Source organism: Chelonia mydas, chromosome 9 (genome assembly GCF_015237465.2).
Source record: "Chelonia mydas isolate rCheMyd1 chromosome 9, rCheMyd1.pri.v2, whole genome shotgun sequence".
NCBI classification, from domain to species: domain Eukaryota; kingdom Metazoa; phylum Chordata; order Testudines; family Cheloniidae; genus Chelonia; species Chelonia mydas.
Window position 1 is genome coordinate 26877407 of NC_057855.1, and position 24373 is coordinate 26901779.

The 24373-nt window shown below is 38.7% G+C and overlaps 2 protein-coding genes across 4 annotated transcripts in view; one reads left to right on the forward strand and one right to left on the reverse strand.

Moving 5' to 3' along the window:
• The window catches only part of MED12L (mediator complex subunit 12L), a 330957-nt gene that overhangs the window by 85235 nt on the left and 221349 nt on the right, over positions 1 to 24373 (reverse strand). For both annotated transcript variants that reach the window (XM_043522369.1, XM_043522368.1), the window contains 5 exons: positions 7969 to 8116; positions 7247 to 7365; positions 5729 to 5872; positions 4733 to 4896; positions 3157 to 3288 (listed from right to left, as the gene is read on the reverse strand). In XM_043522369.1, coding sequence (XP_043378304.1) covers positions 3157 to 3288; positions 4733 to 4896; positions 5729 to 5872; positions 7247 to 7365; positions 7969 to 8116 — 707 coding nt within the window. The remainder of the gene's footprint in view (positions 1 to 3156; positions 3289 to 4732; positions 4897 to 5728; positions 5873 to 7246; positions 7366 to 7968; positions 8117 to 24373) is intronic.
• On the forward strand, positions 1541 to 22746 carry P2RY12 (purinergic receptor P2Y12). Of its 2 annotated transcripts, XM_027819829.3 has the most exons (4): positions 1579 to 1670; positions 3186 to 3215; positions 14214 to 14541; positions 20001 to 22746. In XM_027819829.3, exon 4 carries the CDS (start codon positions 20024 to 20026, stop codon positions 21014 to 21016), a length of 993 nt encoding a protein of 330 aa, XP_027675630.1. In that variant the 5' UTR covers positions 1579 to 1670; positions 3186 to 3215; positions 14214 to 14541; positions 20001 to 20023; the 3' UTR covers positions 21017 to 22746. The 2 variants fall into 2 exon arrangements, with proteins under 2 accessions (XP_027675629.1, XP_027675630.1); XM_027819828.2 differs by lacking the exon at positions 3186 to 3215 and having other exon boundaries at positions 1541 to 1670.

Below are 24373 nucleotides of genomic sequence, written 5' to 3' on the forward strand. Positions count from 1 at the left end.
CAACAAGGGATGCAGTTGGCTTGTAATTATTAAGACACCAAAGTAATAAGAACACCGCAGAAACAACTGTGAAATCAATCTTTTCTCTCTTCCCTTAAGCTTTTGAGGAGAAAGTGCGCTGAGAGCTGCAGTGGTTATTTACATGTGCATCCTTTTTGTATTATTTTGTGTATTTTATCCAATGGAATAGCTCAAAGTAGCTGTACATGTAATGAATTAATTAATTAATCAATCAATGAATCAGCACTATAACTTTGGCACACATTTTGCTGAAGCAAAGTAATTTTTTATGTAGTTTGGAGCCAAAAGTATACCACCAGAGGTACTGGATAATCCAGACCCTGCAGAACCAGCTACTCCTTTGGTATGTAAGGAAGGAAGTGCCTGTTGCTGAAGATGCTGAATGTCAATGCCACTTACTTCACTACTTATTTGACAAAACCTCTCTCCATCATCTCTGTTTTCCTCTCATTTTGTAAAATCAGCCTTTGTACCTGCGTCCACATTTAACTTCACTGAAGCCTACAGAACTTTGCCGCTCACCATACTTCTACTTCCATACAACTCATTGTTTAAAGGTAAAAAAGCTCGCATGACTTTCACCTGAAAATCTGGCTTTTTTTTTTCTTCAATACTAACAAAACTCCTCTCCTTGAGATAAGTAGCTTACCGTTTCTGAAATGGGGCTTCTTATTCCACATTTCTAATCATTTGCATGCTGCTTAAAGATTGAAGGCTAGATTACGTCTTAAAGACCCAGTTATATGTTGGCAGGTTGGGGCCCACTTTGCAGAAGGATCCTCAGAAAGACTCAGCCAGGATTCCTCCTGAGACTTGGGGGAAGGACACACTGCAGCCTTAGCTCTACCACCCATTAAAAATGTAGGCTGCATGTGTTCCTCTTGAGCCTGGCCAGTTACACTGGACATGGTCCTCATTTCACTCTGCCCCTTTAAAGAATCCAGTACTGTTGGAATTGTAGCATATAGCGGGGGGCTTCACTCACTAGTCACAATGCGGCTAGCCTTTTCACAAGTGGTGTAGGTAGAAGGGGGAAAGCTCATTACATTCCATCCCCCAACCCATGCAGCACAAGTTACAGTCTGAACATAATCTAATAAATGCCAGAATCAGCTCAAACTTTGTTAATAGATGTAAAACAGGCTTATGGAACACATTAGCTTCCTGAAAAACAACGTAAGTACAGTACGCATACAGTGCAGAAGAAGGCCAAAACCAAACAATTAGGGATTCGGACAGCATTTTCAAAAGCACTGACACTACTTAGGAGCCTAAATCCCATTGACTTTCAAATGGTCTTTCCTCTTAGGTGCTTTGGAAAATTGGACTTAGCTACTTCAGAAATTTTTGTACTAAATCTATTCTACAGATCGGAACACAAAACAGAATTATTCTTCTTTCCTAATGGTCACAATGATAACCATATCTTAATACAGTGGATTTGTAAACTAAATTTCTGATAACATGTTATGCTGAGGGAGTGGCCGGAAGATCAGAATCATAAAAAAATGTGAAGAGAGAGTTTAAAAAAAGGAAGTGTAGTAAACATTAGTAAATAAAAAAGTCTGGAACCTCCAGTAGGCTTCCTTATGTCAGCTGTTTAGGATGATACCAGAAAAACCACCTTTAAAGCCAGAAGTCAAGAGAAGGTAAGAGTCAAGTATAAAGTGAATGTTTTCTTAAATACAGCATTTTAATATATTTTGAAATTTATTAAAAGAGGGAACCAACGGCACCTGCAGTGTGGTAGAGAGCAGCTGAAAGAGTGATTGAAGTAGTTAACTATTGTGTGTCACACACAGTAAGGCACCATCAAAGATTAAACTATTGTACTGCTAGTACCTTGTGTGCACTGCTATAGTTAAGGAACCCCCTGTATTTCTTTATGAATTACCAGTCTTCAGAGGGTTTGTATTTTAAATCAGTCATTTTTAATTACGCTGGACAGGAAAACCTGTCAAACAAGTGCTGTGTGCAGATGCAGTTAACAGTTAACACAGTTAACTCCCATGTTATTAGCATGCCATTTTAAAGTATTATTATAGGACACCAATAAAATAGATTCTTTTTTGATTATGGGATTTTTTGCGGGGGTGGGTGGTTTTTTTGTTGCCATTTTATATGCTCTATTAAGCCGTAGCTTTTGGAGTTGAAAAATCTGGGGACGAGGTGAGCAGTAGAATAAATGCACTCTTGTTTTATTTAGACACATCTGTAGTTAAGAAGCCACCCCATATTTCATAATTTTTTACTAAGCAACATTGTAGAAATACTGGCCACGTGCATTTGTAAATCCATTTACAATATCTACAGGTTCTCTTACTGGTAACTCTCTCAGATAACTATGCAATGCAAACATGAAACATGCAGATCAAACCCACAAGAATAAGTGGGGAAAAAACGTGAGTAAGCTGGTTTGTAACTTTCACAATAAGCAAGTGCACAGACAAAAGGTCTTTTTCAAAATAGCCAAAAATACTGACTTTGGGGTTTCTAAAGTAAGATTCCAGTTTAGAACAAGGAACTGAAAGTTTGCAATATAGCACCTTGCAAACGACACACTTTCTGATGTCTCTCTACCTATTTCTAATGACAGATTTAGTAAGCAGAGTGTTGTACTGGTGTCAGCTAAGCCATCATTATTTTCAATGATGGTGTAGTTATTACAGTAGATTTACAGTACTAGTACATTACAGAGGATCTTAAATTAATGAAAACTAAACTGCAATTAACAGAATTAAACTACTTTGCTAGCATTATCTCTATTCTGTATGTGTGCATGAGCACGTGGGCACTTACCCTCATAGGTCCCTCCTGCACTGAGCAACTTGCAGGTGGATCTGTGTACCCACATGGAGCTCCACTGACTTCAGTGAGGTGTCAGTGGGCACAGAGGTATGCCTGCTGTTCTGAGCACTCAAGCAGTATCATGACCTGTTTCAAACCTGAAACAGTCTGTGTAGGCAAAATGGTTCACAAGTAGGGCAAAGGAAAACTAGCAAGTAGAAAAGGTGCATTTTAAAGAGCAGATAAATTGAATTAAAAGTTCATTACTACAATACATAAAGGCAGAAGTCTGCTTGTTAGTAGATTCTACAGTTAAATTTAAGTTTGTAACATCTTTGTGCTACTAACCTGAAAAGGTCCCCAAATTTGCTTCTCAGGTGGCTACATGACACATAGAGATCATAGAGGTAAGCTAAAATACATCTTTCTGGAGAAGAACATTCTGATGGATTAACAACATGCTTGACAACACCACATAATCTGGAGGGAAAAAAAAAATCCAAGATTAATTCCAACTCAGACTTTTGAAAACTTATTAACTGCCCATTTCACCTTGAATGGTCTCTTGTAAAGTGTTAACTTCTTGTCTTAACAACCTGTTCCACCTTGCACTTAGCTGTGACTCTCTGCGTACCTTTCCCAGACCTAAAGAAGAGCTCTGCATAAGCTTGAAAGCTTGCACTCTCTCACCAAACAAATTTGGTCCAATAAAAGATATTACCTCACCCACCTTTTCTCTCTAATACCTAACTATACATTTTAATATTATAAAATTAACATACCCATGCCAATAACTAGACAATGGTCTACGTCCATAGAAAAGTCTAAGTGAATGCATTCTCAATAGGTATAAAGGGTTTCATTTGAAACCTAGGGTCACAATTTTAAAATGAAAATAGTTAAGTGTTCATAGTATTTTACACATATGGGCCACAATCCTGCAGTGAATTACATACAAGGGAATTCCTACCGACATCAAGAGGGCTCCACACAGGCCACAGGGGTCTGCCCAAACAGAGCTCATTGCACAATCAGGGCCATGAAAAACAGATCAAAGATTTAGAGCCCTGTTCCCTAATAATAATGATACAAAAGTGTGCAACAATTACTAACTTAGCACAGCATAATCTTAATGTGCACAGAGAAGGACTAAGCATTTCACATTTTAATTGGGCTTTGCACCAATGGAATTCAGTTTTTAGCTAATATCACTGTAACAGTACATGGAAGCATACATTTCATATGTTATTTGGCTCTCCCTGCGTCTACAGTGATTGTCAAAAAGGCACTGTTGAGGAAGGAAGACCACAGTATCCTCTGCATCAATGATTTTATACCGGGACAGTTACCTACTGTTCGCCCTTTTCTGTCACACTTGAGAGGCCAGTGTGTTCTATGCCCACCTGTCATTATTTACAGTGTTAGCTTTTGGGGGCAAAGACTGTCCTATCTGATGTTTGTATACTGCCCAACACAGTGGAACACTTGGGAACTTACTGTAACACAAAGCAAAAACAACAACAGTATGTTACCTTTGAGTGAACCATTCTGTAACTACCCACAGCTAATAGGACAGATAACCACTTCAGATCTTAAAGAATATTTAAAACCAGTTTAGCTAAATCAGTGCAAAAATCTACAGAGAAACTATTGCATTATGTATAAATCATTTAAAAAAATTTAAACTAATGTAAAATCCTTATTTCAGTGTAAAAGTAGGTTATATCAAGTTAGCTTAAGTCAATTCCTCAATGATTTAAGCTTAACCGTAATAAACCATTCAAACTGAATTTTTGCACTAGTTTAAATGGTTTTTGAATGATTTATATGCAATGCAATGTATACAGCTGACATATTTGAATATATTCTTAGTTTAATTATGCATATTATAAACAAACATAGAAAAAATACAGCAGCTACAAACCCTTCAAAAACTTGTGCAGTCTGCTCTGGATTTAAAATTAGGCAGGCATGGTAACGCCGTAAAACAGCAACAATGCACACACATAATCCTGTGGTGTAACTTCCTGCCAGGCTGGATGACTTCAGCAGTAGTTCTGCTTCCACAACACTCAATTCATTTAACAGCTAAAGTATAAGATAAATACTGAACTGAATATCTTTTTCCAAATTAAGCTATACAAAACGTTTCCAAGAATCATAAATGAGAAAAGATACTGAAACATCATACAATAACATGCTAAAATTCATTGTTATTTAATAAGTTAGAAGTCAAGAAGAAAGTACTGAAACAGTACAAAAAACACACACACAAAGAATTTTTCTTCACAGATGTAGAAAGTTTCTTGTGTCTAGACAACCATTGCATAAGACAGAGAAGTGCTTTAGATTAAAATAGACATTGAAACCATATTAAATAAGACATTCTGGACTGAGATGTTCTGGAATTGCTATTTTTGAAAAACTACAGCACATTTCAAAGACAATTGGAATACATTCTCCAATTATTAAGAAAAAATAAAAGTACAGTTGCAAACAAAAGGCTCTTATATAGTGAGTTTGATCCATAGATCTCCAAGGACTGCAAAAGGGAAGTTAAGTATTGGCAGCCCCACTTTACAGGTAGGGAAATTGAAGCATGGGTAGGTTAAGTGATTTGCACAAGTCACAAATCTAGAAGAATCCAGATCTCCTAACAACCAGGACAGGTCCTATCCATGGGACACATGCCAGTCAGATATATGTTTAATATCAAGGTAATAATTTCCTATTTATAATGTGAGTGGAAAAAAATCTACTCTAACACCACAGAATGTTTATTTGTACAGCATGTCACTGTTCTACATGTGACTTTGTTATACAAACTACAAGCCTATTTGTTAGACACATACCATTTATGGAAACATCACATTGTAGCTTTGTCCTGACATACATAAGAACAAAGCAATCACTTTGTTACCTGTATAGCAAAGTCAATAAGCCCATTGATATTGAGTGCTGGCTCCATAAGATCAAAGATAAGCTGTATGTGGTGAGCCAAAGGAAGATGGTATGATGTACCTGAAGCAAAGCTAGTTATTTGTTCTAGAACATTACTCGAGATCTGTGAAAATGAAAAACATCTGTGTATTAAAACATTATAACAACTGAGTATTTCTCTTCCTAAATATTAACACTTCTAACATCAATTTAGGTAAGTGATTTTCGATAATTGTTCACTAAAGCATCGGATAATAAAAGCACCTTACAACATGCCAATTTTCTAGTAACTGATAACTGAGGAAAGGTTTTTTTTACTTACTGGTTTACTACAATGTATATTCAATTCTGACTCAGTTTTGTGTTCTATGCCAGCAAAAACAAGACAAAAAATTTGCCTTGTCGCCTAAATGGATCAACTTATTCTCAATTTTTGCAATTTCATTTCTATTATTTATGAGATGTTTTAAAAATGTAATTTGTAGTGTTGAATCCGTGTTTAAATCTTTAGGAATTCTGACCATTTTAAAATTCATACTTATTTTATTGATCATTATGATTAATTGCTAAGATGCTTTACTAACAAAAATCAATCACAAAACATATTTAGCAAAATCATCCAAAAAACTTCTCAAGAATGTGCTATACAAGATTTTTAAATCTATTGAATTTATGCCCACTTTTCTTTTATGATTTGTTTTCGGTGCCGATCTCAAAAATATATTTAAAGGAAACATTACTGGCATTAATGGCATTTTTATAATGATAATTAGCACTAATCACTTTATCGCTAAATGTTGAAAGTCTATGTTGACAAACTAGCATGTTTTGAATGGAAACAAATTTGCAGTTCTTGATAAAAGTCTTTCTGTGGAAAGTCCACGTGTAATTTAAAACAATTCACACATTATTTGTGTTTTGTAGTTATTTACTAAAGTAGCTTTGATAGCAGAAGCAAAAATAAGCTAAAATGTTTAAATCCTACAAAAAATTTAAATCAAGTGAAGATTTAATCTCTCACTCTCTCTAGCTCTCTCTCACACACGTTAAACAGAAACATGGAAAAGATTTCACCATCTTTCATGAAAAAAGTTAATGATAATTTGCGCCCTAGACAGATGAGTGGCATACTGCACAAAACTGATGAACTGAAAAGAAGCATTTAATTTAGTAATGAGCAATAAATACATTGCAGTCAATTAATAATCTATGCATACATATAGCTGAATATTACAGTGATAGTTCCAAATATTTCATATGTACTGTACAATATTCATGACACTAGTAATAGCTTTGCTAACATCTTGCCAGTACAAAATAAACAATTTGGAGAAGGTATTTAAAAATATTGAGGGAGTATTTCACTTGCCTTTAAAGTACTAGTGCATTAAAAATTAATACTATGTATGGATCAGATTTTTTTATTATACAGTTTTCTTCCTACTTGATATGTAAAGAGTGCGACTTAAATGGCTACAATGTTATGCACAGGAAGTACCTGAGATGTCACCTGATGTTGATCGAAATAGGACAGCTGCTGCAGTTTTGTGAACATTGTCTCCAGAGTTGGAAATACTTCTTGTTTGTTCTTCCTGGCTTTTTGCCCTTCATCCCCAACTTAACAGATAAAACATTATTTTGGTCATTTTATATTAACAGAGCCCATGTAGTTTTGCATTTTTACTGCTTCAAAAACAAATTAAAAAAATGTAAATGCTTGGTTCTATATGACCACATAAAACACCACTCACATCAGTTTTCTACTGCGCTTAGAAAAAAACATTTCACAGCATATAACATGATGCAACTTTGGGGGAAAACATTTTAAAGTAATTCAAGTGTTTTTTTAAAAAAAAAAAGACATTTAGCAAGGGCTGAAAATATTTAAACAATTTTACTAACATGGTAGTAAACATAAATCTTTCCAGGCTGACATAGTGTATTCCAGATTTTAGCCTGAACATAATTTTTACAGCCAAGTTATTCATATGGATAGAGAGACATATAGTTGAAATGATTTTAAGTGTACTGGTACAGTTATCAGGCAGATCTATTCTAGGTATTTCATGCAGCAGGTGTAGTGCCAGTATTTGGTTGGTTGATTAGGAAGGAAAGAAAGTCAAATTATATTATAAATTTGCATGGCTCTAACCAGAACTCTCTCTACACAGTTCCTACATTATGCATGACAGACTCTGGAAAGCTCAGTACAGTATTTACCCCCCGTTTCAGTAGTACTTTTCTTATTCAGGATTTTCAGGATATCTTTGGTAATCTTCTTCAGTTGATGCCTTGCCTCATCACGCTCTTTGCCAACACCATAAAGAAGAATCATGCGCTGGTTACATTCATGACTAGAAGATTCATCCTGAGAAACAAGAAAAGCAAGCAAATTAAGCAACTTTCATTTTCTCTTGTTGATTGCTATTAAGGAGTAAGAAGAGACAATTAATTCTCTTTCCAACACTAAGTACAACCTGGATTTACTTACATAGTACAGATTAATTTTGCCAAGGTTGAAGCTGCCAGGTGCACAGCACTTTTGAAACTCAAATCACTTAAACTCAGATGCATAAATATGAACTTTGCAGTATTCACTTTAGCCATTGCCAACTTTCCCTATTCACCCTCTCCCATACGAAATACTGAGCAGAGATCTCAAAAGCAAAAACAAGCCCTAATGAACCTGTGACCCAAAAACCTATTGATGCCAACTGGCAAATGGCACAGGGATCCCCTGGATTCACCAAAAGGGGTCACGTAAGGTCTCTACAGAAAGTATGTGTCACATGGGTCATCATAATCACTGTGAGATGTATGTACAGAAAATACGTGAGTAGTTATGTATACAGTATATGCTGAAAATTACGTTCTATAGGCCTTGTAGTTAAAGACAGGTCACTCAAAAGTAGCATGCTTTGAAATAAATTTCTCCAGACAGAAGGTGGGAGACATTTATCTCCCTGGTGGACCATTATGTATTGTGTGTCTTACAATGGAAGTCTATTAGCATACTGAGACAAATGCTAATGACCAGCTTGCAGAGACTTCAGAAGGAAATGAACAGGAAGAGGTAAACAGTAAGAGTTCGGGGGGCAACCTGTTTTCAGGTGAAGATCAAAGGTGTGGTCTGGCGTACCCTGAGATGCAGAGAGGCACCCTGGCATCCTTCAGTTTGTGATGACAAGCTGCTAACAGGCTTGCTATTACGTAAGGAGGCTATCACTTAGGACGGAAGAATCCAATGCACCGCTACAGACTAGGGACCGAATGGCTCGGCAGCAGTTCTGCAGAAAAGGACCTAGGGGTTACAGTGGACGAGAAGCTGGATATGAGTCAACAGTGTGCCATTGTCGCCAAGAAGGCCAACGGCATTTTGGGATGTGTAAGTAGGGGCATTGCCAGCAGATCAAGGGACGTGATCGTTCCCCTCTATTCGACACTGGTGAGGCCTCATCTGGAGTACTGTGTCCAGTTTTGGGCCCCACACTACAAGAAGGATGTGGAAAAATTGGAAAAAGAGTCCAGCGGAGGGCAACAAAAATGATTAGGGGACTGGAACACATAAGTTATGAGGAGAGGCTGAGGGAACTGGGGATGTTTAGTCTACGGAAGAGAGGAGTGAGAGGGGGTTTGGATAGCTGTTTTCAACTACCTGAAAGGGGGTTCCAAAGAGGATGGCTCTAGACTGTTCTCAGTGGTAGCAGATGACAGAACAAGGAGTAATGGTCTCAAGTTGCAGCGGGGGAGATTTAGGTTGGATATTAGGAAAAACTTTTTCACTAGGAGGGTAGTGAAACACTGGAATGCATTACCTAGGGAGGTGGTGGAATCTCCTTCCTTAGAAGTTTTTAAGGTCAGGCTTGACAAAGCCCTGTCTGGGATGATTTAATTGGGGATCGGTCATGCTTTGAGCAGGGGGTTGGACTAGATGAACTCCTGAGGTCCCTTCCAACCCTGATATTCTATGATTCTATCAGCCAGCCTAGTTGAAAATGCTGGGGAAAGTATTTGGGATAAGCTAACTTGTAGGAGATAGAGGAATGCCTTGTGAGTTAAGTTTAGGCTCGAGAAAGAGTGTTATGATTTTATTTGTAACCATTTGCTTCTAATATTTTTACTTTCCATACTTTCCATGTATGTATATATATGTGCGCGCGCACGCACACACACACACACACACACACACACACACACACACAGAGTATGTGAAGTTGAGTGGTGATCCTGATTGAATCTTGTAACATGATGTGTACTATTCATTTGGGAGCAGTGAATTTGAGACTTCTGTTAGTGTTCAGTGGATCAGAGGCTGGGCACTCTAGAGGGATCATCAGAAGACTCGGGGATTGATGTGTGCCTATCGCTAACCTGTGGAGAGAGAGCAAGTCTTGTGGAGGCCTGGAAGGCAGCACTTGTGTTGCCAGAGGCTGGTGGCATCAGGGAGATGATCCATAGCAAGCACAGACAAGACTTCTTCATGCTAAGTGCAGGTGGTAGTGAAGTGCCTCATGACCCTGGGTACCACAGGGAAGCATCAGAGCATTTGTGCCTCCTCAGAAACACTTGGCCAGCATCTGGACAAACTCTGCACTGGTGCCTGTGCCACCGACTCCTACAATCACCCTGAAAGCAGATGTGACTCAGATTCTCCCCCACACCCAACCGTTTTATGTCAGTTAGGGCTGCAGTAAGCAGTACTAATACAGACATTTCCCTTCTGTATTGATACAACAACGATAAAAGATTTAAGCTTCCTTTCCAGAAACCAGCACAAATATGCTACTAATAGCCATTGGTACAACTGAAAAACCACACAAGTCCTGTGATAAATCAGCACAGTAAGACTTTATCCTTTAAGCTATAATACATTCTATAGAAAGTACATTTGCTTTAGGATCCTCTCCAAACAATCTAACATGAGTTTACTGGAATGCTCTATTAGTGCATTTTAGAGGAAATGCCATTTGAAACAGGAAAAGACCTTGATGGGCAACGTTCCAAAGAAAGAATCTGATTAAAGCAGCAGCATGAGCAAAAGGAAAGCACATGGGCCTGGAAACGAACCCTAGCACTCCCATTTACTTGCTTCATGGTTGCAGGCAAGTCACTTCACCTCTTTTAGCCTCAATTCTCCCATCCATAAAAAGGGGATACAGTGACTTTCCTACCACATAGGGTGCTGTGCGTGTTATCATTTGTACAGTGCACTGAAGTGAAGTGCTCAGAGAAAATTATATGAATGATCATTCCAACATACACAAAGCAGACGTGTTCATTCTGTGCAGACATCTTTTATTTATAACCCTGTTGGCCTGGTCTGTTTCAAATGCATCCTGCAACAAAATGTCTTAAAAGCAGCATTTCAACAGATGTTTAGCAGTCAGGTTCAATATCACCACCCATCACATTTGACTAATTGCCTAGAAGAGCAGATTCCGCCAGTACAGCGCTGTGCTGGAATTACTTTTCCTTCATTATTCAGACCTACAGAAAGTTCAAATAATACACACTTTACTTGGACTGTCATTTGCTTCTTTTATGAATGATTTAATATACTTTCATAGAATCCTATTTTTAAATACACAGATCAGTCAATCAATTCTTACCGCAGTGATCTTATTTAAGATAAGGTGAAATAACAGTTTTTCAAAACAAAAGATCTGTCTAAAGCCCAACATAAAGTGGGTAAGAGATCTACAGGATTCTGGGACCAATATATATAGGATACGTCTACACAGGCTGCCATTCACACCCTGACTACAATGTACCCACAGGAGCTACATTAGCTAAAAACATAACTTAGCATGTTTCCTAGACAAACCACTACCAACTTCTTTTTGGTAGCAGTGAAAAACGTACCTGGGTAGAGAAAAGTTGAGAGAAAGATGAAACATATCAGTTTCTTCTCCACAAATCTGAGCACTGAAACAAAACTTATGTGAAGGAAGTCAGTGGTGAACTTACTGTTTACTGGATTCTGCAGACATTTATTCAGTGAATCCCCATTCTGCATGTCAGAGAAAGAAAATAATTCTAAATGCAGCCCATAAGCCCTCACGACATTTCACTCTAATCGTTGACCACTCCGGAAGTTTGTTTTAGAAACTTGGAGAAGCAAATCAGACTCTTTTACAAAAATTAAAGAAAATCTAAATCATTGAGGGTTTTGTAGGACTGCCATAGCCTGGGTCAAGTGCCCCCAGCTGGGCACTCATCAAGCTGTTGGATTTGGACCGACAGGCTGGGGACTGTATCCCCTTTGGTCTGGGTAGGGTCAAAGCACTGTCTCCTTCTTCAGCCTTCCTGGGTAAGAATGCCACACACTCATGCCTGAGACACTCAGGTTTATTAATTCCAATCTGTATTTGAATCACACGCGCCTTGCCATTACAATCACTATTAAAGTAGAAAACAGCAGACAGCAGAAAAAGACAATGGCCAGTTATCTTCTCCTCACACACAGAAAGATCATGATGGATTTTTCCTATGGAGCACCAACTGCCCCTTATAATTTACCACATTTTATACACACGTAAATTACATATTCATGAATACTCCTCATATCACCATTAAGAATTATGTATATTGTGTGTCTTATGCAACTCATTACAGTACATGTGTGTAAACGTCAATTGGCTTGATTTTGTTGTCCTTGCTATTTTCATGTTATTTCTCTTTCCTAATTGATTTATTACTGACCATGCACTGATGATACATGCTTGATCAGACCACTTTTACCCTTTACGTGATTTACAGACTTGTTTTTCTCTAATTGGCTTTTTGGCAGCACATTTTGTGTATCCATTATTCTCCAGTTAAAGCACATGGTCAAAATATCATCTTCATCCGATACAGCAGCAACTGTAAGCAAGTTTACTTAATAATAAGGTCACTAAGGCAACAATCATGTCAAAACTAGGCCAAAGCCAATCAATCAGTACAATTATCCAAACCTATTCATTTAGAAATGACTCATGTCAATTCCCCGTAGCCTCTAAGCCCACTCCCTAGGCAGAGGCACTCAGTCTGGCACCCCGCTTGGGAGTCAGGCCACATGGTCCAACTGCCCTAAACGCCAAGCCCAATGCTGAATCCATCCCCCCAAAGGCTCCCCAGTAGCATACTTTCCCAGAGCTCCAACCTTGTGGGCACTCTGATTTATAGTTTACCAGTTCAGGATCAAGTGATAATCAAAGTAAATTAGCAGACCTTGCAAAAAGATTTCTAAAGCAATCATTCTTTACTTTATACAGCACAAGAGAGACACAGATCTGTGCAAAATAAGGAACAGCTATACACAATTCCCCAGCTCAATTTCCTTGCCACTTTTGAGCATTTCAGGGGATTTGGTCAGAGTCCTCTAGGAAATCCAAGGTCGTTCCTCTCCCCCGAACAGCTTTGCCTTCGGTTCTGGTCTCTTCTCTCAAACAGCTAGAGAGAGAGAGAGACTTCTTTTTATAGACTTCCAGTCACCCAGTCAAAACTCTGACAGGTGATCAAAATTCCCTGTCAGGCACCCTGGTGTTAGATCACCAAACACCTGGAGTCAACATTTGAAAAACTGCTTTGCCCTGGGCAGTAGCTGTCTCTTTATCCAAGGATGCTTCCATTTGAATAGACAACAATCAAGACTTAAAGAACTTTCATTGTTAACTCTCTGCTAAGTGCAAAAATTTCTTCTGAAACCTCTTGTATGTTCCAGCTCAACATGGAGGCTAAAGAGCCACGGTGAACTCACAGAACAGATTTATAATCAAAAGTGTGCTCAGAAAACAAACTGGACTTTGTAGTTTGATATAGATATATAGAGAGTTCATAATATCAAACAGAATTCATAGCTTGTAAGTAAACAGGTTCCCCTGAACTATTACAAAGACATGTTTTGCTTGTTTCTCACAAAGTTGTATTTTTATTGTTTTTCAAAATCTGTATTTATTAATCCTAATCCTCGGTGGCAATATAACAAAATGGTGAGCCATACCATAGTGTCATTTATGTTACTACTGTACAAATCAATTTTTAACTGAGGGAAAATTAAATTTTGTTCATTCTTAAAGTTTCAAAATGTAAATTATTAAGTAAGCAGAAACAGAACTGGGAAAATGATATGAAATATTTTGAAATCTACATAAAAGACCAATAAATTGTACAGTAATATAATTTTCTGCTCAACAGTAATAAATCACCACTTCACCTTCTGTTTAAACACAATTAAATGTTTTCAAAGAAAAAAAATAAAAAAATACAACCTGGAACATCTTCCATAATAATAGATATATTACCACAAGTTAGAAAGATATTGATCATATTAGTCTGAACTTCTCAGGAGTTGTACAAAGTAACAACTATATAAAAGCTTTTAAAAAACATTATCTGTAGTTTTCACAAAGTATTTCAATGGATTGAAAGCAGAAGGCTAATGTCTATTTTTTTTAACCAAGTCTCTTTTCCCTCTTTTACAGGAAATAAAAGCAGAAGCATCGAGGCTGTCGCCTGGAATTTGAAACTGTCTGCACAGCTAAGACACACAAGTTTTAACTTGGAGAGCAGAGCGTCTTTCTAAGTACTAAAGCTGGGATGTACAGCTTCCTTCTCTCTCTCTCTCTCTGTTCATCTGAAGGATTTTTACTGAAATAAGCTACTAAACTAATGCTATCTTCTGAGTCTCAAGCTTAAAAAAAGGAAAGAAAACCAGAGGGGAAAAGGAACAGCAAATGATGATCTGCCAGCAATATTAACTTCCCATCACAGGAAAGACCTAATATTTCACCATTTTTCAACGGTTGTAAGGTAATTTTCTTTCTCTCAACATATTCTTTTCTGCTCCCTCAAGCTTATGTAATAGCCATTTAATTACAATTGATATGTGCAGCTAAAAATATATTTACATTTTAAAATACATGGTGTTTCATAAATTCCTGTCATACAATCTTTTACAGATGGAAATACAAGTGAGCACCTTTTAATAATGAAGCTATCAGAGAGATGTAAATATCATCTGATAACTCAGAGCATCTAAAGTTAGTTATAAACCCCCCACTCCTACTGGGATAATACTGAAGTATAGTATGTTTATAATTGTATCACTGAAGGGCTTGAAGTTTACTGCTCAGTTAAAACTTGGCTCTTGCAATCTTCCTTATATGGTTTTTCATCCCTCTTTCTAAACATCTTTGGATTACATAGCAGACCATTTAGATCATACTTTTGTATTAATTGCTGCAAAATCCAATGTTTTTACTTTTGTAAACAACAGGTAAACCAACTACCAAAACAAAGCAGCACTGTGTTAATTTATTTAAGTGCACTTTAATTCTTAGTGATAACAGTTCATAGTACATTACTAAATATTGTGAAGGTTGAACAAAGACTTAACATGAGTCCAAGCTACAGGACACTGCCAACACAGCTTAATCTTTGCAGAAAAGTGGGGAGAGACTGCCATTTGTACACATATTATGAAGTACACACTTTATCAACAAGCAAATTAGTGAGGTTCTAATTTTTTCTGATGGTCACAGATCACAGATGTTCCTGTTTGTGACAATATGAAATTTTGAGAATAAAGTTGCATCATATTCATTTATTTGAAAGGATCTGTTGGTAAATATTTTGACATCTCAAACTAAATTTTGTTTAAATATACATTTTTTTGTTTATAACACGCTATTAGCTGTAATTAAAGGATATGATTCATAGCAGCATTTCCCATCCTACGTCCTATTTTGCCATTCTTCCCTTTTGGCACAGCAAAACTATTTGGGCCGCCTTACAAAGACTAACGAAAGCAATGTACAATTAAAAGTAGTAAATAACAGTAATACTACTTTACACTTTTGTAGGACTTTGCATTTCAGGATCTCAAATCACTTTAACATACTTGGCTTTTTGGTCTTAAATATCAACAGCTGGGTGTCAGGTCCAGCAACTAATGAACTGGTTGTGCACTCAGCATGGCTTTCACATTTAGAAGTAACGGAGGAGGAAAAGGACCTTGGAGTATTGGTTGATCATAGGATGATTATGAGCTGCCAATGTGATATGGCCGTGAAAAAAAGCTAATGCGGTCTTGGGATGCATCAGGAGAGGTATTTCCAGTAGGGATAAGGAGGTTTTAGTACCGTTATACAAGGCACTGGTGAGAGCTCACCTGGAATACTGTGTGCAGTTCTGGTCTCCCATGTTTAAGAAGGATGAATTCAAACTGGAACAGGTACAGAGAAGGGCTACTAGGATGATCCGAGGAATGGAAAACTTGTCTTATGAAAGGAGACTCAAGGAGCTTGGCTTGTTTAGCCTAACTAAAAGAAGGTTGAGGGGAGATATGATTGCTCTCTATAAATATATCAGAGGGATAAATACCGGAGAGGGAGAGGAATTATTTAAGCTCAGTACCAATGTGGACACAAGAACTAATGGATATAAACTGGCCACCAGGAAATTTAGACTAGAAATTAGACGAAGGTTTCTAACCATCAGAGGAGTGAAGTTTTGGAATAGCCTTCCAAGGGAAGCAGTGGGGGCAAAAGATCTATCTGGCTTTAAGATTAAACTCGATAAGTTTATGGAGGAGATGGTATGATGGGATAACATGGTTTTGGTAATTAAATATTCATGGTAAATAGGCCCAATGGCTTGTGATGGGCTATTAGATGGGGTGGGATCCGAGTTACTACAGAAAATTCTTTCCTGGGTATCTGGCTGATGAATCTTGCCCATATGCTCAGGGTTTAGCTGATCGCCATATTTGGAGCTGGGAAGGAATTTTCCTCCAGGGCAGATTGGAAGAGGCCCTGGAGGTTTTTCACCTTCCTCTGTAGCATGGGGCACGGGTCACTTGCTGGAGGATTCTCTGCTCCTTGAAGTCTTTAAACTACGATTTGAGGACTTCAATAGCACAGATATAGGTGTGAGGTTTTTTGCAGGAGTGGTGGGTGAAATTCTGTGGCCTGCGTTGTGTAGGAGGTCAGACTAGATGATAATGGTCCCTTCTGACCTAAATATCTATGAAGATCTGAGATAGCTGGTCCTTGGTCACATGTGAAGTATGACACCAGTTGCTGTTTGGGGCTAAGGAAGGGATTTTCCTAATGGTGGATCTGCCATGCTCTATGCGGTGTGTGCTTTCCTGCGGGATCACTGTTTGAGGAGTTGGACCTGTTTACTTTAAGAAGCTTTTGGTCTGACAGGTGGCTGGGGATCGCCGACAATGGAGTACGCAAAAGGCTGCTGAGCTGCGCCTGAAGATTTTCATTTCATGTTATTGTGGCAACCGGAAGGCAGGACAGGAGTCCCTAGCAACATGGTGTCTTCATGCTTTGTCCCAAAACCTGGGGTAGAGTTTGGTACTTGAGGTGGGACAGCGACAGTATGTGGGGAGGCAAACCTTATAGGACACAGTTGCAAAGCATATCCCTGCCCCATGCAAGTGCTCAAGTCTCCCTCAGAAAATGGACTGTTAGGGGACTTGCAGTTTGGGGTACCACTCCTCCTGGTGCCTAAAGGTTTAAGGCCCACAGCAATAATAGGTGATTGCAGGTACTTATGAGGGGTTTTAAAGAGATTGCCTGACTGTGGGGACGATGCAGCAGGAAAACATTTTTCCTGCAATTTTTCCTCTCCACAAGCACTGCAGCTCAGCAGTTGGCGTGAGAGTTCGAAGGTGCCTCAGAACATTAGCCAGTGAGTTGGCCAGATAGAGTACTGAAGACAGGAAGCAGCTCTAGAGATGCCTCCTGCCCCCAGATCGCAGCTGGAATCCCCTCCTACCTTCTTGCTGAAGTTGATGGGGTAAGGTAGATTCTGAAGCCAGTCTACAGCGACAAAGCTGGGGCAGAGCAGATCCTCGCCCACCCACTCCCATCCCTGGGTGGCAGCAGCCAGCAGGAGAGATGATCCAAAAGTTCTTCCTCCTTCCCTCCCTCCCTCCCACCGCACTCGGAAGAGAAAGCTCTAGTGACTGCTGCATGTCTAAGGAGAGAGACAAGTCAGAGCATAGGAAGACAGGGGAAGAATGACCTTTAGAAGAGGCACAAAGTGAGGTCAAGAAACAGCACTGAGAGAGGTGATCAGCAAGAGGGGGCAGCAGCAAGAAAGACATCACAGGAGCAGTGGGGGGAGGAGCAGTGGGGGGAAAAGAACAATAGAGGGAGACTGGGGCAACAATAGGCAACCGGGAAGGGAAATAAAAATAATCAGGCGAGGAGATAGGTCCATAGCTGCCTAAAAGTCCTAGGATGGAGGACTCAGGTAGGAGAGAGGAAAAAAGTTAGTAGATAATTTACTGAGCACTATATATGGTTTCCTTTTAGCAGCTAATCCAATTATCACTGATAACTGAATTTGTAGCCAAAAGCAACTAATATAAGCAATCCCATCCCTGTATTACAAAAAAATTAGAAGAACATTTTTCTTCCCCCATTTGAAAACTGCGGTTTGGAGAGATCACTATACAGGCAAAAAGTGAAATGACAGCCCTGTATTGCCCCTGAATTCATCATTTGTGCTGTTGTGAGTTAGCAGTTGTGGCCAAAGACCTATAATCCACAACTGTGTGGAGTGCATTATTGCGGTCATCCACCAGGTGGTATTTGCACAGATACAGTAGTTGGTTAGAGTTTGCGTTGCAATTCCCCACAGAACATAAGTACTAGGAAACCACTTGGAAAGATCATGCATCTCCAAAAGGAATAATCTGTGGGGCATATTCAGAGAGGAAACTCTTGGTGCGTCTTACACCTTCTTCTGACTCCCAACCCTCTGTCTGTGTGTCAGACCAGTTTAGACTCAACATCCATTTACTGATACCAGTGTATAATTTACCCAAGGGAGGAGAGGCAACAAGGTTGTAAGAGGGCTTAAATTCCTTAGCCTTCACCGTATCTAAATTTAAACTTTTTTTTACTTTCATCTTGCTTCTTGAAACTCAAGCGTCTCCAACTTACCAATGTCCAAGAGAGTCTAACTGGGTCTAAGGGTGCCTATCTCTGTCTGAACTGATCATGGTTGAAATTACTCTAAATTATTGTTAGAAAAACAGCCTCTGAATTTAACCCTGTATCTGCAGATCTGTCATCCATGGTGTGGTGATAAATACCCAAGACATTATGTTAGCATAAAAACCAACAACATTCATATACATAGAATAACCAGAATACAATGTGGGTAGATTGATTTAAATCACTAGTTTTAATTATGATTTAAATCAGCAAGCACAAAACCTTGATTAAAATAATTGATTTTAATCATATTTTGCATTTGTACTTTTTAGTTATTTTCCTAAAGAAAGGTTGATTCTCATGAGTTGGTAACCATTAAAATATGTTGATTTTCAACTAAATATAACCTTTATACTAAATTTGGTGATTCTTTTTGCTAATCAAAAGGGTCTATATATCTTTACACATTTAAATAATTATACAGTTAACTTACATTTATTCAGATTAATTTTTACATTTTTATGTTAGAAAATGGTGGATGATGCATTTCTTATTTACTAGATTAATTTTTTGTGATTTGCGTCAGTCTCTATTTGGATGGAAATTCAAAAGGAGCATTTTTTTTAATTAAATGAAACAACCTTAAACATGCTGGATACATAACTTTTTTCTTTATCAAAACATGTTCTGCATTTAAAACGAACTGCTTTATTAAATAAAGGACGTATTATCTATAGTTACTGAATTGGACTGATTGTTTCTTTCAAGATTTTAGAGCTAATAGATTTCATCCTTTTACACTTAGCTTTTATTAATAGATTGGAATAAGAAAACAAGCTTTCCTGCTTTTTCAACTCCCAACAGGCTTCTTAACTTTGAATGAATTCGTCTTTGAACTGAACTAGCTGAATAAACTGAAATGAAAAAGATATCCTTTCTGAACCTGCAGAACATGCTACTATTGTCAAAAGCTAGGTTAGCACTTCAACAAACTCAGGGTACAGGTGCTTAGCCAGTGACTTCCACTAGTTCTGTGATTTGACTTGCTATCAAATGTGGCAGCAAATATGTTCTGCTTAATATAATTTTTAAACCTTTTAAATGAGTTTAATTGTAATAGGTTTATGCCTTAACATAAGTTGTCAATTTCAAAATTAATGTAAATAGATTAAATTTAAAAAAAATACACCTGTATTTTAATTTAAAAATCCAATTAAAAATTATATCAGTGATGTTTATCCACCCTGAATAAAATGAATGCTGCAGTTCTCTGCCTGATAAATGGTAACCCTGCATCCTTTGTTTTAACAGGGGGAAAAGATATCAAAGTACAAATGAATGCCAAATACAACTTCAGCTATCCTGGAAATGAAAGCAACTGCAACAGTGATAACAAAATCAGTCAAGTTCTCTTTCCCTTGCTCTACACTGTTCTCTTTCTCGTGGGCATTGTCATGAATGGCCTCGCGATGCGGGTGTTTTTTCAAATCTCCAGTAAATCTAATTTCATCGTCTTCCTTAAGAACACAGTCATTTCTGACATCCTCATGATCCTGACCTTTCCATTCAAAATTCTCAGTGACGCAAAAATGGTGCCTTGGGCACTGAGGGGATTTGTATGCCAGGTCACACAGGTCATATTTTACTTCACCATGTACATTAGTATTTTGTTTCTGGGTCTAATAACTATTGATCGCTATCAGAAAGCTGCCAGACCATTTAAAACATCAAGCACCAGCAGCCTGTTAGGTGCTAAGATTCTGTCCATGGTAATATGGATATTAATGTTTATTCTCTCACTACCTAACATGATTCTGACAAACAAAAAACCCACACGTAAAACAGTGAAGAAATGTGCTCACTTGAAATCAGAGTTTGGGTTAGTATGGCATGAAATTGTGAACTACATTTGCCAGTTTATCTTCTGGGTTAATTTGGTCATCATAATTGTATGTTACATACTCATAACAAAAGAACTGTATAAATCATATAAAAGAATAAGATGCACGGGGAAGGTATCCAGAAAACCTGTAAATATTAAGGTATTTATCATTATTGCAGTGTTCTTTATTTGTTTTGTGCCATTCCATTTTACTAGAATTCCCTATACCTTGAGCCAAACAAGAGATGTTTTTCAATGCTCTGCTCAAAACATATTGTTCTATATAAAAGAGAGCACCCTCTGGTTGACATCTTTAAATGCGTGCCTAGATCCATTCATATATTTTTTCCTTTGTAAGTCCTTTAGAAAATCCTTGATAAACATGTTGCACAAACGCACCAAGGAGCAGAACAATGGAGCTGGTAGTGATGAGACGCCAATGTAAGGCTACAACATTGGGTAAACAGCAAATAATATAGGTATTTACATGCTTATTAATAATAAATACCCAGGTCTTACTCCAATAAGATCAATGGCTAACTCCCACTTACTTCTCTGGGAACTGAATCTGTGTTGTTTGAATCTAGGTTCTATGACAGAAGCACACACACACTAGAACAGAGGAACTACTGGTTATAGCCCCAGTGCAGCAAAGTGGTTAAGTTTATGCTTAGTTACATACAAGCAGTCTCACGAAAGTCAGTGGGAATACTCTTGTGCTTGAGTTTTAAGCACATGTTGGATCCAGGCCTGAATGCTTATTAAAACAATTATAAAGGGGGGGGGGGGAAAGCTTTTTAGTCATAGAATACTATAGATGAATTTATAAACTGTGAGGGCTCAGCAGAGAAATGGTGAAATCCTAGCTCTCTTGAAGTTGGTGACAAAGCACGCTGACTTCAAGTGGGAGCCAGGATTTCACCCATACCAATTAAAATCTGAAAAATGCAACTAAAGAAAATACCAATAAGACAGATATTTTTTTAAAAAAAGAAAGCTATCACCTTGCATCCGAATGCCAAACAACTAAGCATAGCGGGGGAAAAGCTATTTATGTGTGCTGAATTAGCAGAATGAACATTACACTTCTGGCATCATACATTTGCATTTTTAAAGTTGCTGACCATTTTATTAATAACTGTATCCAGAAATAATGTATATTAAGCAAATCTATTTAGACTGAAGTTAAACCTTTGAGTACCCCAGAACACACTCTGAAAGACCAATCAAAGAACCACAGTTTTACAGTGAGCAATATATAAATGACCATTTTCAGTAAAACTAATTTTACACTAATAAAAATCCCTGGGTTTCATGGGATAGAAGCACTGAAAGGGTTAAACCAATTATGAGAGTTAACATCAGCTTTTGTTTTCATTATACTAGATTTCTAGCTATGCTTTTTAGTTACAGCTATGATGCATTTTTAGTTTGGGAAATCAGGAATGCAATTTTCAGTAACAATTGTGTACATAATTCTGACTGCAGATGGCCCTAGGTTGCCATAAACAACCACTAGCAGACTTTCTGCTGATACAACTACTAACCAGACTCTGAGTCTGAAAAATCTTTCACTAACATGTAAGGCTCTGATCCTACAAACAGATATTACCTTCTGTATACTTTCTATCGCCACTGCAAGCACACACAGGAGTAACTGTTTGTAGGATGGAGGCCAAATACTATATAACTTGTTAAAATGTTCTTCACTTGCATATAAATTTTAGTACTGAACTTGTAATACATGTTTTATGGTTTATTCTGTTGATCCAATAAATCATACCAACTGTAATTATAAATACGCCTGGAAGGATTAGATTTTTATGAGTCAACGTCAATTTCACCATAAACATACAAAATGATGAAAAATATTTTCATTGATAATAACCAAAATGTGCACACAGGCAAAGTAAGATTTTAAGGACAAAATCCAGTGATTTAGGTTTTTGAATTAAGCATGTTACAAATGCACTAGCAAATGAATAGTAAAAACTGGTATGATTTGTTGATTTAAAAGACACTTGCACTGTATATTTTGACATGTGATATTGACCATTTTTGTTTTAACAGTTATACAGCTAACTTTTCGAATCTCAGTGTCTACTGTCGTTACATTGTCTGATGACCCCCAATTTCCTGTAACTGTGAAAATTTAAATAGATAAATATCAGAAAAGATACTTAAAAATAATCAATATTATGTGCTGAAATTGTAATAAAAACTGAATTCTGCCAAGCCTAATTATAAAGTGTAGTTAATAATAATTTAAGTGATGTCTTAATTTCTCCTCCCTCTAGTTGTACAATGAAATTCAGAAGAAAATATGGGTAGCTCTTTGGAGAGGGGGATATGTCATTTACTTTAGTTTACTATTCTTAGATGGATCTGGCAGTTCAAGTTACTTTCTGAAACTCCAGATTTCTCAATGATCTGTTAAACAACATTTACTTCCACTTTTGTGTGCACACCTGTGTTCCCTCTAAGCTGCATGGTTGCACAGCGGTCCAGGAGTGATTCAAGTGCCGCGCACTTGATTCGCAGAGCCGCACACATCTGGCGGTGTGTGTTCAGGTGCCCCTCCCCCTCACTGCTTTGCAGCCACATTGCTCCTGCAGTTGCTCCAGGGATCCTCCTGCTGGCTGTGCAGAGCAGGGGGGAGGAGGTGCTGAAATCAGGTTGTCCCCCATTCCCCGCCCCTGTACCCCATCTCCACAGAGCAGGGGAGGGGGACAGGGCTCAGGATTTGCAACAGCTCTGAACGAGCCTTCCGGGCAGTGAGTGAGTGCCTTGAAGAGACAGAGTGCGGTCTCTCAGTCTTCCCCAGCAGCCTGCGCGCACGCACGCACGCACACGCGCGCAGACACACACACACACACACACACACACACACACACACACAGAGTCTCTCCCCCTCCCACCTGCCAACGTACCCCATCCCCCCAGAGCCGGGGAGGGGACACCTGGCTCAGGAGCAGGACAGCTTTCAATGTATGCCTTAAAGAGACGGCACATGACATCTCTCAGAAACTTCCCCAGCAGCCAGCGCACATGCAGGCCCTGTCTACGCTGGCAAGTTTCTGCGCAGTAAAGCAGCTTTGAACACTGTCACTCCCGAGGTGCACACACTGTCAAGCCACTTAGTGCGCACAAACTGCGCACTTGTAGCACTGTAAAAGAGCCACCCCAACGAGAGGAATAGCACTTTCTGCGCCAGGACTACAGCATTGCGGTGCCAGCATAGACACCCTGGTCAATTGCAGCGCTGCGACTGGCCTCCAGGAGGTGTCCCACAATGCCTGTTTCCGTCCCTCTCTGGTCATTGGTTTGAACTCTACTGCCCTGCCCTCAGGTGACCAACCCTCATCCCTACCCCATAAATTCCTTTGGAATTTTGAACGTCCCCTTCCTGTTTGCTCGTTGATGCGTACAGTGGTCTCAGTGCATCTTTCCAGATGGCCATGCCTGCTCTATGCACCAGGCGATCCCCCGCTTGGAGCAATGCCGAGCTGGTGGACCTCATCAGCATTTGGGGAGAGGAGGCTGTCCAGACCCAGCTGTGCTCCAGCCATAGGAATTATGATACCTATGAACAGATTTCACAATGTATGACAGAAAGGGGCCATGACCGGGACACACTGCAGTGCAGGGTCAAAGTGAAGAAGCTGCGGAACACCTACCACAAGGGGTGAGAAGCTGTGCCCGTGAGCTGCCAATTCTACAAAGAGCTGGACGTGATACTCAGTGGCGACCGCACCTCCACTACAAAGGGCCCTGTGGATACTTCTGTGGCTTACATGACAGT

Excerpts from the sequence above, each read along its gene's own strand:
- P2RY12 (XM_027819828.2), top strand. The coding sequence starts at position 20,024 with ATGAATGCCAAATACAACTTCAGCTATCCTGGAAATGAAAGCAACTGC.